General features: G+C 38.5%; 1 protein-coding gene across 1 annotated transcript; it reads right to left on the bottom strand.

Moving 5' to 3' along the window:
* Nucleotides 1-8214: 8214 nt before the first annotated feature.
* On the bottom strand, nt 8215-12614 carry LOC135199291 (uncharacterized). The gene is made up of 2 exons (XM_064227197.1): nt 12511-12614; nt 8215-9570 (listed from the first exon to the last, which is right to left on the bottom strand). Exons 1-2 carry the CDS (start codon nt 12545-12547, stop codon nt 8747-8749), a joined length of 861 nt encoding a protein of 286 aa, XP_064083267.1. The 5' UTR covers nt 12548-12614; the 3' UTR covers nt 8215-8746.
* Nucleotides 12615-14714: the final 2100 nt, after the last annotated feature.

Raw genomic sequence — 14714 nt, 5'->3', positions numbered from 1 at the left:
CGAACATGTTTATCCTAGGTTTTATGTGTCTGGTCAAGGTCTTAAAAGTAGTCCATGGTAAGGTGTCGGCTATTCATAACTTTCCGGTACTTATTAACGTAAAAGGGGATACAGCACTTTTGCGCTGTAGTGGGTATTACAATCGTATGTAAATATGTAACTCTTCAATGATGACAGCTCCTTTAACAGATCTTACGAAAAGAGCGTAGATTTATTATGGTCTGAAAAGCATCAACAGGCGTTCGATATCTTAAAAGCGGAAAATGCAGCTTACCTAACTTAAAAATCCCTGATTTAAATAAGGAATTTTTTTTTTTTTATTGCAACAGACGCCTCAGACCAAGGGGTAAGAGGGATACTACTTCAGTAATATGATAACAGTTCTTTCCTATAGCTTTTTATTCACGTAAACTAAAGCCCTCTGAAAGTAAATATGCAGTAATAGCAAGGAAGGGCTAGGTATCTTTAACACTAGTACATTTTAAGTTCATAATCTATGGCTATCCTGATAAAGTCCTTACTGACCATGAGTCTTTACCGAGTTTTTCAAAGGCTTTAATCACAGTCCAAAAGGAACTCGGTGACAAATGATCATTCAGGTCTTTGGAGCCAAGTTAAGATATCTACCTGGGAAAGCAATTATCATAGCTGACGCATTATCCCGCAATCCCGCACCTACAGCAAAGAACCATTAATTAGACTAAAAGATATAGAAACATCCGTACCTATTGTTAAAACCGTATCTAAACAAGAAAATTCCTTAGCCCAAGAGATTCGCGAGCATTGAATATCTGGGTTGGAGCGCAGAACTGTTACAAACTGAACAAAGCAAGAGTCAACAGGACATAACCCAAACAATAAACACTTCGAAACGGAAACAGGCAGTCAGCGGCTAAGCAAAAACAACTACACACTTCGAGCAGAAACCCTAAAGCAAAAGTATACTTAAGGTATGTGTATCAGAATAATGTAATCAAATGTAATATTATATGTAGGTCTGTGACGAGGAAAACCCGAAGAACACAGCAGATGACTAAGCGACCAGGTAGTAATAATAATCTCTTTCATACCAATCGTCATAAACTGGTTTGCATTATTCCGTCATCCAGGGTTCCATAGTATGTCCACAGAAAGCCAAAATCACTATTTTATGGCCTACATGCTTACAGATATAAAAGCACCTAACTAATTGTAACATGTGTCATGAAAACAAGGGACACACTAAGACACCTGTCAGTTTAGGGGCCTATCCTGTGCCAAATCAATCCTTGAAAGAATATACGTAGAATTATTAACAGAATTACGAGTCTGACAGAGGGAATAAACACTTCTTAGTGTTAATAGTTCCATTGACACGTTATATAGAATTAATAGCACTAAAAACAAACACCGCAATTGAGTGCGTTACGAATATTTATGAGTGCTAAATCAATAAATATGGAATTCAACACATAATAATCTGTGACTCGGGTGGTGTAAATCAATAATAATCTCCTTACAACGTTGTGTGAATTCCTTTCCATTAAGAAAACCATATATTTTATCACCCAGAGTCAATCGTTTGGTAGAATAACGGATATTTAAATAGGAATGTCAATGTCTTACGAGTTACAACTCGTGATGTTGGATCCGGACTGGATTATAGCGGTTCTCGCGGTTTTAAATACCTTTTATCATTCATATCTTGATACCGCCCAAGTAGCCTTATACGGTACGCCGCTAGAACACTTTTCCACATATTCAAGCCAACCATTAATTTATCAAATATATAAAAAAATATATAAATAAATATATAAAAAAATAAAATAAATATGGATACAAGTGGAGTCAATATAATACACTCCGTAAGAAGTCGGAAGGGTTACAAATTATAATAAAAAGGAATCACGATAAAATCAATAAGCAAAAACGTAACCATAGGTTAATTAAATATCTAAATATATATGCGTAAAGATTTGAACTCTAACTTAACGCTTTGGTAATGACAAATAAGCTAAAAGTTCAAAAACACATATCCAAAAACCTACTGACATATTGTCTGTCCCGGTGATTTATATTCGTAGTCAATGAAAAAAAAAAATTAAATAAATAAATAAATATAAACTAATATAAATAAAATAAATAAAATAAAATAAAAGAGATTTTTAAAGTTCAGGAAGTCTAGAAGTGAAATGTTATCTATGGAATAATCCTATATGAATCTTATACAGGGCTAATAAATATATATAGAATTTGTATGGAAACCTTTTTCATATAGTTTGAATAAGGAATATTTATTTAACATAATGCCAACATGAAACTAATATATTGTTAAATTTTGGTACTGTTTTTTTTTTTTTTTTTTCAGACATTCTTCTCATGCTTGGTGGAGAATTAAAACACTAAAATATCATTTGAAAATACTAAAGTCTTGTATCTCTTACAGCAAGTAACGTAACTCTTAGCTGGCTGAGAGCAATCTCCTGCCAAGTGACGACGTCATCATTGCCGTATCAGCATTTGTTCCTTTTAACCTCAATAATCTGCTTACACAGGCTTCATCTGTGTGTCGTCTCTGCTTGCAAAAGCAGATGACTGGAGAAAGGAATGCTTAGTTCATGAACTTCACATGTGGTTCATAGGTCACATTGACAGGCCACATAACATATTCTTATCCGTGTGTGTAATGCAAGTAGTTAAGGACTTGCAATCATTTTAAAATTAAATAAACAAAATAAGGAAATAGAATTTCTATAACAACAAAATGAATTAATTTTTTTTTCTGAACCTCATAGACATTTAGAAGTATCACGATATGGATATGGATTATTTACTTGCAACATTAGCCTATTACAATTCAAGTAAAACATTCATGGGAAAATGTCACATTTTCTTGAAAAACCCAAAGTTTATTTAGAAACTAGTTACATAGTGGGTTTTTTTCCCTTTTTTTTTTTGTTTTCGTTGCATCTCCTACCTATTAATAATGTTTTAAAAGTTAACCTCAGAGGATGCGCCACGAGAAAATTGAAATGTGAAACTTTTGTTAGGGCACATAGAATCATGATTAATCTTCTCTTTGACTCTTATGTTGCCTGGCAATCTTACAAATTAGCTCCGTTTTCCACTTCTTTGTCTAGTAACTTACTACCAGTAATATCGAATTTTCTTTGAGATTCGTAATGATATCTATTTATTTTTTATAATTATGGATATTTTTACAAGTCATCATAGACCTGGATAGGTTCACTCATTGTTAATGCCATGGATAAAAAGTTTGTACAGCGACTCTTTGAATCCGAAATATCAGCGAATTCATGTGGGTTACGTCTGGTCTAAATGGCTCTCTCCCCTCCCCTGTATTTGGATGTCGTCTGAATTTACTTTGCCCTTGTGACAAGTATAAATTTCACTTGCAGGCTGATTAATGGAACCTGGTTACAGTATCCTGCAGTACGAGAGTTTCACATCGCAACTTCAAAAATCGTTCGTACGCAGCGGACGACTACCAGTCAAGTAACAACCGCCTACAATGTGAAAGGAATTTTCATGGACTTCTTTCGACCGACACCGTATCTCGTCGTTAATCTCGACCGACACCGTATCTCGTCGTTAATCTCGTTTTGATGCGGAACGCTCCAGCGGCTGTCGGAATTCGACTACAAAAAGGGAACATACTTCGACAATTACGACCGAAGGATATTCAACTCTACTTTGCTGGCGCAAGGACTCGTGCTGGGATGATCTATTCATCGCGAACGGAATCGTGTAGCTTAGGATGCAGAGAATAAGTTATGAGCGCAAATAGAACGTTGGACCCGCCCAGGCAAATTTTCCCCTTGTTTTAACCATTGAAAAAGGCCGTTTCAATTGGCTAAAGGTGGTTGTCTGGAACTGTGTAATGGACGAAAAGTTGTTCGAAAGCTAGTTAAAAGTGAAGTAGTATAACCTCGGTCATGTATCCGTATATTAGATAAAGTATCATGTATCCTATAATTGATCATAAATAACAGAATCTAAATATATCTTTGGCGCGTACGCCAGTAGGAATCTATTTAAAGTGCACATATATTAATCATAATTATATGAATCCATATACATATGTATAAACAAATCAGGTAGCCTATAATCAATCAGTTACCTTTTACCTTAACAATATCCGCAGATATATAATAGTTAGCATAAAAAGCAACGAATCAATCAGCATAAACATTAATAATTTTATCATTTCATATATGGAAATTTTTTATCGGTTAAAATATGATTTTATCATGTTAATCTTCATTCTATGCAATTATCAGAGTACATTAGTATTTTCTGTAGCATAAGTATCTTAAAGAGATGAAGTGAAAAAACTGTATCATTATATATATCCTGGTGATCACTTTATTTTTACCAATATCATTGTTTTTTATATTTTATTACTTGAATCAATTCATGTACACCATGAATTTTTTATTTACTTATATATATATATTCACATAGTGTCTGTATCACACTCCTATAAGTCAGATGCAAGTCAAGTTTGAGTAATATTCAGTAGCTGGTTTTGGTAGCTGACCGAGCTAATGTAAGTGTTTACATAATAAAAATATGGAATGTTAGTCCATATATAAAAGTCTAAAATAAAGAGGTCAACCAGATTGCTTGCAGGAATGTGATCAGACTAGAGACGCTAAAGATGACGTATACAATAAAAGTAGGCTAAGATAACATGCCGTCACCTGTAGTCATTCAATTGTTTATAAACATTAGTCCAAGCTCCCTGCTTGAGACAACTACCCCGACCTATTATTCAAACGGCCTACGTGATCTGTAGCGTGTCTCATTCGATTGTGTGTTCGTATGAAACTATGTCATCTGATAGTATGTTCATATGTTCGAACTACTGTCTGTTCCTTCATAACTTGTAACAGAGATGGTAGACAGGCAGAAGAGAGTTAGTGATCGTCATTAGAAGACCTGTACCTCTTTACCTAAGCTTTATCATGTAGAGGAATAGGATTAGCCATCTCAATGGCAGAAGCGATCAAGCTATCGTCAATAGAAGACTTGTACGATCATATCTGATCGTTCATCATGTAAAACTTCAGAAGAATATACTATTTTATACCTTGTGTTTTTTTCTACAAGAACCTCACCGAACCATGATAATACCGACTTCGTAAGTGATCTACAAAACCCCAGACACTCCATTGAAGATGGAAGTGCAATACCAACCGACTTAGCGTATAGATTATCGCTAGTCTATAACATTACCTCATAGGGCGCCTTATCATACAAGGCACAGCCCTAATATATATATATATATATATATATATATATATATATATATATATATATATATATATATATATATATATGTGTGTGTGTGTGTGTGTGTGTGTGTGTGTGTATGTATGTATGTAGTATGTATGTATGTATGTATGTATGTGTGTGTGACACGGGGATTCGCGTGATTTTATTATAAGCTAATTCCACAAGGAAATAAAGGCAGAAATTCTTTACTAAACTTCTTCCCGTTATTCATGTCCCGTATATCATGTTTATACATACACAATGTATATCAATATAAATGTGTGTATCGTTTTACATATTTATTTATATACATAACACTACCCTCATTTCTGTAACTTTTATTAATGATATTGATAAAATGAAATTTACTGGGGCCTTAAATGTTTTTTGGCACGTTTCCATATACTCTTATTTATATTTCTATCACATTTTTTATGTTTCTTTGCATATTAATGTATTTTATGGATGCTTTTGTTATGTAAGCAAGGAACGCATCCATAAATATTGCTTCTTATGCTTTGAAAGATATGGCAGCAGTTGGTCGAATTTATCTGGAAGAGCGACGCCTAATTTTAGCAAGTTTCTGGTCAAGTGAGTTTAGAGTCTGGCTTCCTTGTGATGAAACCTATGAGTAATTTTGCTTGAACTTGAGAGGATTGTGTGAGGTTACTGCTTCTCTCTGTAGTTCCCCTTACTTCCTCTTACTTCTTCCAAGTCACTGGCCCTGTGGACTTGTCCAATTTAACTGTAGGGTTAGTCTATTGAATAATAATAATAATAATAATAATAATAATAAAATAATAATTAATAATAATAATAATAATAATAATAATAAAATTGATTGACAAAATCGAGAAGAAAGTATCACTCATTGATGTCGCAATACCATGGGACACCAGAGTTGAAGAGAAAGAAAGGGAAAAAATAGATAAGTATTCAAGACCTGAAAATAGAAAATAAAGAAGGATATGGGATATGCCAGTGGAAATTGTACCCATAATCATAGGAGCACTAGGCACGATCCCAAGATCCCTGAAAAGGAATCTGGAAACTAGAGGCTGAAGTAGCTCCAGGACTCATGCAGAAGAGTGTGATCCTAGAAACGGCGCACATAGTAAGAAAAGTGATGGACTCCTAAGGAGGCAGATGGCAACCCGGAACCCCACACTATAAATACCCCCCCAGTCGAATTAGGACTGTGATAGAAAAAAAAAATATAGCTGTGGTCTTTTTGTAACGCAGAGTAGGTACTGAATTCTTTTGAAAAGGAGAAACGTATTTGCTTCTCTCACTGGAAAATTGGCCGGCCTTCAGTGAATCACTGCAAGTCGCCAATTTCTCGGCAAGCAAATTCCCGAGGTCGATGGAAAGTTAAAGAGGTTGGTCAGATGAATTCGGAGACCCCTCTGTAAAGTATTGTACCTCGCCAAGAAATGTATACGAGCACTGAATAAATCTAACACGCTAGAGCTTTTATGTCTCCATCTGACCAAGGACTTGTAAATTATTGCAGATGAGTTGATACCAAGTGTGTCTTCAATGTCTCAGTCTATTGGTCTCATGTCTTAACCTGAATCTATATCCTATGGAAAGCCAAGTGTCAGTGCCAGGATTTCAATTGCCAACGCCGGCTAGAAACTAACCATCCATGAAGGGTTTTGAAGGATGCTTCTGTTAATTGCCTTGTCATTCATAAAATATCAATCTAATCTGTATATTACGAGAGAGAAATAGAGAGAGAATTAATCTAATCTATATGTTAAAAGAGAGAGATGGAATTAATCTAATGTATGTTAAAAAGAGAGAGAGAGAGAGAGAGAGGAGAGAGAGAGAGAGAGAGACAGGAGAGAGAGAGACTGGGGAGAAGACGAGAGAGAGAGAGAGAGAGAGAGCTTAACCTATGAATGAACTGCGTGTTACGGACAAACCAAATCCAATATGCAATTTATTATTTAAACGTCAAGAGAAATCCACTAGGAACATATACAGGATAGGTCACGCTCACGGCCGTGACCTCGACCTGTCAATGAGGTCATCCTTAAATTAGCATCGACCTTGACCACTAAAATTGTAGGTTCAGTGAAGGCAGTATATCACAAAAATATGGTACAGGTTTTGACATTCAAAGGCAGGGGAATGAAAACAATGGAGTTTCTATATATTTCCCATAATCCAGTAGTAAGTTTCAGTAATATATTAAAAATAATAATAATAATAATAATAATAATTAATAACTAATATACATACATAGCATAGCTTATCGCATGTATTTGGAAAAAAATAACTTTTTACCATCTCAAGATGTCTACATGAATCAGTGAGAGAGAGAGAGAGAGAGAGAGAGAGAGAGAGGAGAGAGAGAGAGAGAGAGAGAGAGAGAGAGAGAGAGAGGCTAAAAAAAAACAAATGATAGGGCATTTGAACAATTCCAAAAAAAAAAAATAATTGATTGTTACAAAATCAAGAACCTGCCCTTCCTGTACCACCACAAAAAAGTCCAACTGCCTTCACTTACAGAGAATAAGAAAATATATATATCAATATATCTTCAGGGTCAAGAACAGCAATGGATGAGTCTCTACTACAAAAAAAAAAATTAAGGCAGCAATTCTCAGTCACTGATGATATTTCTTTTTAGAAAGATCACAAAGTTAAGACACAACGATGTTTCCTGTATCACATGAAATTGCAGTTCTTGTTTGGGATAAGTTTGGATTGTCAGGAAAATTTTAATTTTCTAAAACGTTTTTAATGAAGTGTTTCCGTTCATGTTCTTTGTTATTCAAGTGGTCCTCTGTTTTTTTTATTTTGTTTTTTTGGTAAACAATCAAAAATACCACTGTAAAAGTCCCTTGTTGCAAACACCAACAGAAATTGCTTGCAAGGTACAGCATTCTTCTTCTTCTTGCGAGTTCCTGTTGAGAGTCTCGAACCACTTAGAAGTCTCAAGAAACAGTTAGTAGACAGAGGACGTAGTACATAGATTGCTGTACATAGGACTGGACGTATGAATGTGGCCGCACATAGATATTTTACAGAGCGGGGTATATATACCAAATTTTAAAACGTATCAATATCAAGTGTAAGAAATATTCAAGTTTCTTTTAACATCTAAGGAAAAGGATTATAAAATGGTCGTATCTTCGGTTATGGAATTCGAATCACACTTCCTCTTTAACTGGAATACTGGAAGCAGCGTTGCTTCCAGGACGAAAGGGGCCACTTTTCGTCAGATAATGCTGCAGCGTTCTTCAAACTTTGGCTGGATTGGGACATTGTTCCAGGTTTCCAGGTTCCAAGTTCCAGTGGCCTGTCATTGCTAGAAGCGACCTCCCAATCACGAGCTGCTGGCGTGAGGTCCTTCCAAACTCCCCCTGTCATGGCTCCTGGATCTGAGCCTCGTCTTCTTCCTCTTGTGAGAGAGCAGGAAGTCCCGACCCCCATGCGGATGGAGGTGGGTGGCCTTATGCTAGGTCTCCAGGTGGATCTGCTGTGGGGCACGCGTTCTGGGTATGGCCCTGGAGAAGGAATGCCCCTCCGTCGGGGCCAAGACGCTCTCCAGTTGTTCCAGGGTCTTCTTAGCGACGCTGAGGACGTTCTCCCCGTGAGAGGTCAGTCCGCCTCTGCCGTGCGACCCATTGTGACCTCGCCAGCCAGATTCGCCGTATTGGGACGGTTGATAGGGGGCATGGAAACCAACGTGACCTTCAGAGCCGCTGGTGAAGCCAGGGCCGCGCCCTCTGGAGCCCCTCAGGTGGTCCCAACCCTCTGAGCGAGTCGAGGAATCCAGCACGTCCGAGGAATGCTCATCTGAGTCGTCCTCGTAGTCGTTTCCGGGAGTCTGGTTGGGTCTGGGCGACGAGGTGAGGGACCTTGGCTCCGAGGAGGACCTCGGGAAGGAATTGAAGGTCAGGCGCCTGCTGGGAGCCGGGTGGCGTCCGTCGCTTTTGGAGCTGGCCATGGAAGCATTCAGGGAGACGTCCACGACCCTACCGGGCAGCAAAGTGGGTAGGGACGGGCGGGCGGGCGTCGGAGGACGGTGACTGGGTTTGTTCTCGGCGTCCTCCTGGACCAGGTGCTGGATGCTTCTGTTGAGGGAACGCGAGGACGAACTCAGCTCGATTTTGGGCATGAACTCGTTCGGGGGGGAGGCTAGGGCTGCTGCCACCGTGAGGGGCACGTTGGACATGGTCATCTTCCGGGCGTTTGGTCCGCTCATTTTGGTGACGACAACAACGCTTTTCCTGGGAGATCGCTCGCACTCCATCAGAGACTCGGTGTCGGCTTCGTTGCCTGCGGGGGATGTATAGAAAAATAACAACCTTCAGAAATAACCAACTGGTATACTACACAAATACCCACAGAGCGAACTCATAACAGTCGTAGGTTGACAAGAGGGACTAAAACACCCATTCGATCCTACCGAGGTGACTTAATTGTCCTCACGTCAAGATTATCAATGCTCGATGAAGCCATTCATACATCCACCAAATTCTCTATCATGCAACACTATAAGAACAGCCCTTGAATTAATCATATATCCAACATAGTGGCGTGTGATGCGTCGTTTATTATTTGCCAGTAATATTCCTTAGAATTAGGCATCAACGCCTACGTTAAGAAAAAAGGGTATATCTTAAGTGCTGTTGGGTCTGCCCCCAGCAGTCTACATCCCATTTCATTTTATAAATTCTTGAAAATATTGTAATTCACCTCCGCAATCCTCTGTAGTCTTAAATTCAATCATATCTAATTCAGACGTATTGCCTTGTTTATTCTCAAAAATGTAGAAAACAATATATACACAAACATATATTATATAGAGTTTAACTTCCAAATATAATTCCAAACTTTTTTCTCCAACATAAAAAGAACATCTTGTAAAGTACCATGACACAACGATACTCCAAATACAGTTCTCAGGCAATGACGTTGCAGAAATACGCGCCTGGTTTTGAGAAATGTTTGCAAATATCATTTGCATACGTACACATATGCTGACGATCGCACGAGGATTATGACACAAGCCTGCAAAAGCATTTATCTCTCTCTCTCTCTCTCTCTCTCTCTCTCTCTCTCTCTCTCTCTCCTTAAAATCCCAGTGTGTCTGTTTACCTAAGCTCATGGCTGCATTCCACAGACGTGGTTTGTAGTTTGGATAGTGACACAGACAAATAGTATACTTTAGTATATCATATCCCAAGTTTCTGTGTTATTATTATCAATGAAAAACCCGTAAATTCCTTCATAAGAATCTTCAAGTATTAGCTGGCAAGGTTTGAAAAGTTCGCAGAAGACAACAGTGGCAATAATCTTAGCTAAAACATAAAAAAATAAAAATATTGGCTCAAAGACGCTTTAACGTCTTCAGAAATATCTAGCACCACAAAACTACTATGAGATTCAGGGCCTCTGCAACACGGTTTTTTGGACTTTGCTCCTTATCCAAGAATTGGATGTAGCTGAAAGTTGACATATGTATATTTTACAACCACACACAAATTTTGTCAGCATTATCAATAACCTAAACCCGATAGTTTTAATTTTTATAGAGTAAAAATTATCTAGCCGACGCCTTGGCCAATGATTACGAGCCAAGAGTCGAAAAACATTCATTACGCAAGCAAGGTAAACACCTTTTGACGAAATGTTTGCCCACCCCCGCCCATCCACCAGACAGAAACTCATTCACCTTGTTCCACCGGCTCTGAAACCCAAAGACTTATGAATGGCGGAACGATACATAGATGTAAGGGAAGGGGTATCTGTGCTAGCGTAGTAATACTACTGTAGCAGTAGTGCCAGTTGTAATAGCAGTAATATACATGAATTAAACGTTTAGGCCAACTGCTGGGATCCTTGAGGGTCATTTAGCACTTCTTACAACTACTAGAGAAATGAGTTTTTCTAACCGGAAGTTAAATTTTCTAATCCAACAATGCCCATGATAGCCTTCAGTGTTATCCTGAATTATAACGAGGCCAAAGTGGGTGGAGCCTCATGAAGTCATCATTCTGACGATAATTATTGGTGAAGGTTTAGAGCCAAATACGGTACCGGGCTATTTTTTTTTCAGTAAATAGGTAGATAGTCAATAAATAAAAATTGCTTGACATTGGATATAGCAGTTATCAAATCAAGCTTGTCTACTATGTTTTGTAAATTACCAACTATTCCCTACATCTTGCCAATCTGATTGTGAACTATAAAGTAGACTGTAATTTCTTAGGAAACTTATTTTGGGAGTTAGACTCATAATCGAAGTGTTTTTTGTATTTATTAACATATTTTGTTGGTTTGTTCATTGTGACAATTATCAGTGGAGAGGTTTCAGAGTTCATAAAGGTGTACTGCTTTGCTTGTATTTAAATTTTTATGTCATTGTTGCCAGAGGTCTAGACTTCGTTACTTATAGCCATCATCCATCAAGAAAAGGGAAGAAATGTTGTCATAAGTTACGTAACGAGTGAGTTCGAAAAGTCACTTTACATTATAAAGTACCAAATTTATTCAACCTACGTAATGCAGAATACAGTCAAAATTTATGTGTAGATATAATGTATTTCTGATTAAGTGTTATTTTTATGAATGCATAGATAAAAAAGTTATTCCCGAAAAAACAGTGTTACAGAGCCCTGAATCTCAAAGTAGGTTTAAAAACATTTTCTAATACCTCCCCAAGCGCTTAATCCCATCTCCAGGTCATGACAGATGCCCTAGGAAGCACGCAGGGGGGATTTGGAAGCCCTGAAGTGTATCCTAATGTTTTTATTTTGTTTTTCTCCCTCTCGAATATACGATCTTGGGACTATCGTACGCTTGAGTTGAAAGTCGTCGTTGATATGGACAGGGTTATCATACATGTTGGATGACAGTACATCACCACTTCTTAATGAATGGTGTATTATTATTATTATTATTATTATTATTATTATTATTCATTATTATTATTATTATTATTATTATTATTATTATTATTTTGGGTTTTGGATGTAGTGACAAAGGTGTCTTTTCATATATGTGTGTGGGTGTATATATAATTTTTGTTTCTATTTTGCATAAGATCATTTGTAGGTCACCCAAATATAAACAGAAGACAGGTCTGACAAAAGTCTCTCTCTCTCTCTCTCTCTCTCTCCTCTATCTCTCTCTCTCTCTCTCTCTCTCCTCTCATCTCTCTCTCTCTCTCGCAACATTTGCGTTTTTTCAAAAAGCTACCAAGAGGCAACCCACCTGAACCGGGACTTCCATAGAGAGACAGATCTCGCATAAGTTCCTCCAGGACCTGTTTCTCCCCTGCGTCAGGAGCCGTGGTGACCAGTCGACTCTGCTGAGGAGTCCTAACGCTGGTTTCCCAGTGGCTCCTCCTCCTCCTCCTCCTTCTCCTTCCTCATGGGAAGGGAGGTCCCCTTCCCTCGAGGCTCCAAGGAGCGTACTTCCCACTCGTGGTCTTGTCCCTCCGGAGGAACCTCTCTCTCCAGGGACTCCTCCACGGCAGTGACGATTCCAGTGGCCGCCTGGATCAACCTGTTCCGGATCCAGGACCTGTCGAATCCCGAAGACGCTCCAGAAGACGACGACGCACCAGTGGGCGTAGAACGTCTGCGTTCCCTCTCGGCCGACCTGAAGGCGACGACGCCCTTGATTTCCGCTGGCCCTTCCGAGGAATGGCAGGGCTCACGCTCGGCCCTTCGGGCGTTCCAGGTCTATTCCTGGTAAATAATAATAGAGCTGGGTAAATAATAATAGAGCTGGGCAAATAATAATAGAACTAACTATAATTGAATGAGCTGCACTCGTGCTAATACTCCTATGAGGTGGGGAGTTATGGCACTGAGGTTTGGAGACGATGTCCTTGAAGTAATGTTAATAATAAACAGGAAGGCGTTCAGACTGGCGGTCTTTGATTGATTGAGGGAGAGCACATATCATTGTACTGAATCCTTAGACGAGCCGGAACGATAGCCGAAACTTTATATAGACATTTCTATCATGGACATGTCAGATACGTGAGTCAGTGCTCAATGAAAATGAATGTGGGTAATAATAATAATAAAGAAGGTAAGTATAATTGAGTATGCTGCACACGTGCCAATGCTCCTATGTGGCGGGGAGGTATGGCATTGAAGGTTGGAGACTATGTCCTTGAAGTAATGTCAATAATAAAGAGGTAGGCATTCAGACTGGCGGTCTTTGATTGATTGAGTTTGAGCATATGAATACAGCAAAGATGATGTATAAATGAAAAGTCGTAACATTAAAATGAAACCTTAAGAAGGATCATTACAAGTTTTTTTATGAATGAATTCATCAGCTTTGTATGAATAATGAGTGTGCATTCTACTGAATCGTCTTAGACGAGCCGGAAAGATAGCCGAAAATGTTTATTTAGAAATTTCTATCATGGACATGTCAGATACGTAAGCCAGTGCTCAATGAAATGAATGTGGCTAAATAATAATAATAGAGCTGGGTAAATAATAATAATAGAGCTGGGCAAATAATAATAGAGCTAACTAAAATTGAATGAGCTGCACTCGTGCCAATACTCCTATGAGGTGGGGAGGTATATATGGCACTGAGGTTCGGAGACGATGTCCTTGAAGTAATGTTAGTAATAAACAGGAAGGCGTTCAGACTGGCGGTCTTTGATTGATTGAGGGAGAGCACATGTCATTGTACAGAATCCTTAGACGAGCCGGAACGATAGCCGAAACTTTATATAGACATTTCTATCATGGACATGTCAGATGCGTGAGTCAGTGCTCAATGAAAATGAATGTGGGTAATAATAATAATAATAATAATAATGGAGGTAAGTATAATTGAGTATGCTGCACTCGTGCCAATGCTCCTATGTGGTGGGGAGGTATGGCATTGAAGGTTGGAGACTATGTCCTTGAAGTAATGTCAATATTAAAGAAGAAGGCATTCAGACTGGCGGTCTTTGATTGATTGATTGAGTTTGAGCACATGAACAAAGCAATGATGATGTATAAAGGAAAAGTCGTAACATTAAAATGAAACCTTAAGAAGGATCTTTAAAAGTGTTTGTAAGAGAATGAAATTACGTCTCAATGACGTGAGCCACTGCTGATTGAAAAATGAGTAAGCTCCACTCGTGGATGCTCCTAAGAGGGGGGAGTTATTCAGTCTGAGGGTCAGAGAGAACGTTTTGGAAGCAGAAAGGTGAATAATGACGTATCAAGGACATCAGCCAATGCTCAGTAATGAGTAAGCTGGACTCGTGGCAGCGCTCCTAGGTGGAGGAGTGATGTCGCTGAGCGTCTGAGATAATGTCAAATGTGAAATGGTGTTGAGTGAAATTGAAGTGTTTGTGAGAGAATGAAAGTACGTCTCAATGACGCGAGCCACTGCTGATTGAAAAATGAGTAAGCTCCACTCGTGGATGCTCCTAAGAGGGGGGAGTGATCCAG

The sequence above is a fragment of the Macrobrachium nipponense genome, chromosome 25 (assembly GCF_015104395.2).
Source record: "Macrobrachium nipponense isolate FS-2020 chromosome 25, ASM1510439v2, whole genome shotgun sequence".
In the NCBI taxonomy this organism is placed as follows: Eukaryota; Metazoa; Arthropoda; class Malacostraca; order Decapoda; family Palaemonidae; genus Macrobrachium; species Macrobrachium nipponense.
The sequence above is the reverse complement of the archived record's forward strand: the minus strand, read 5'-3'. Positions and strand labels throughout refer to the sequence as shown.

What these genes read in the sequence shown, in the direction of transcription:
- LOC135199291 (XM_064227197.1), bottom strand. Translation starts at nt 12,547, where the DNA reads ATGCGAGATCTGTCTCTCTATGGAAGTCCCGGTTCAG. An exon ending in CTATGGAAGTCCCGGTTCAG is followed by an intron (nt 9,571 to 12,510) that starts GTGGGTTGCCTC and finishes CATCCCCCGCAG; the next exon opens with GCAACGAAGCCGACACCGAG.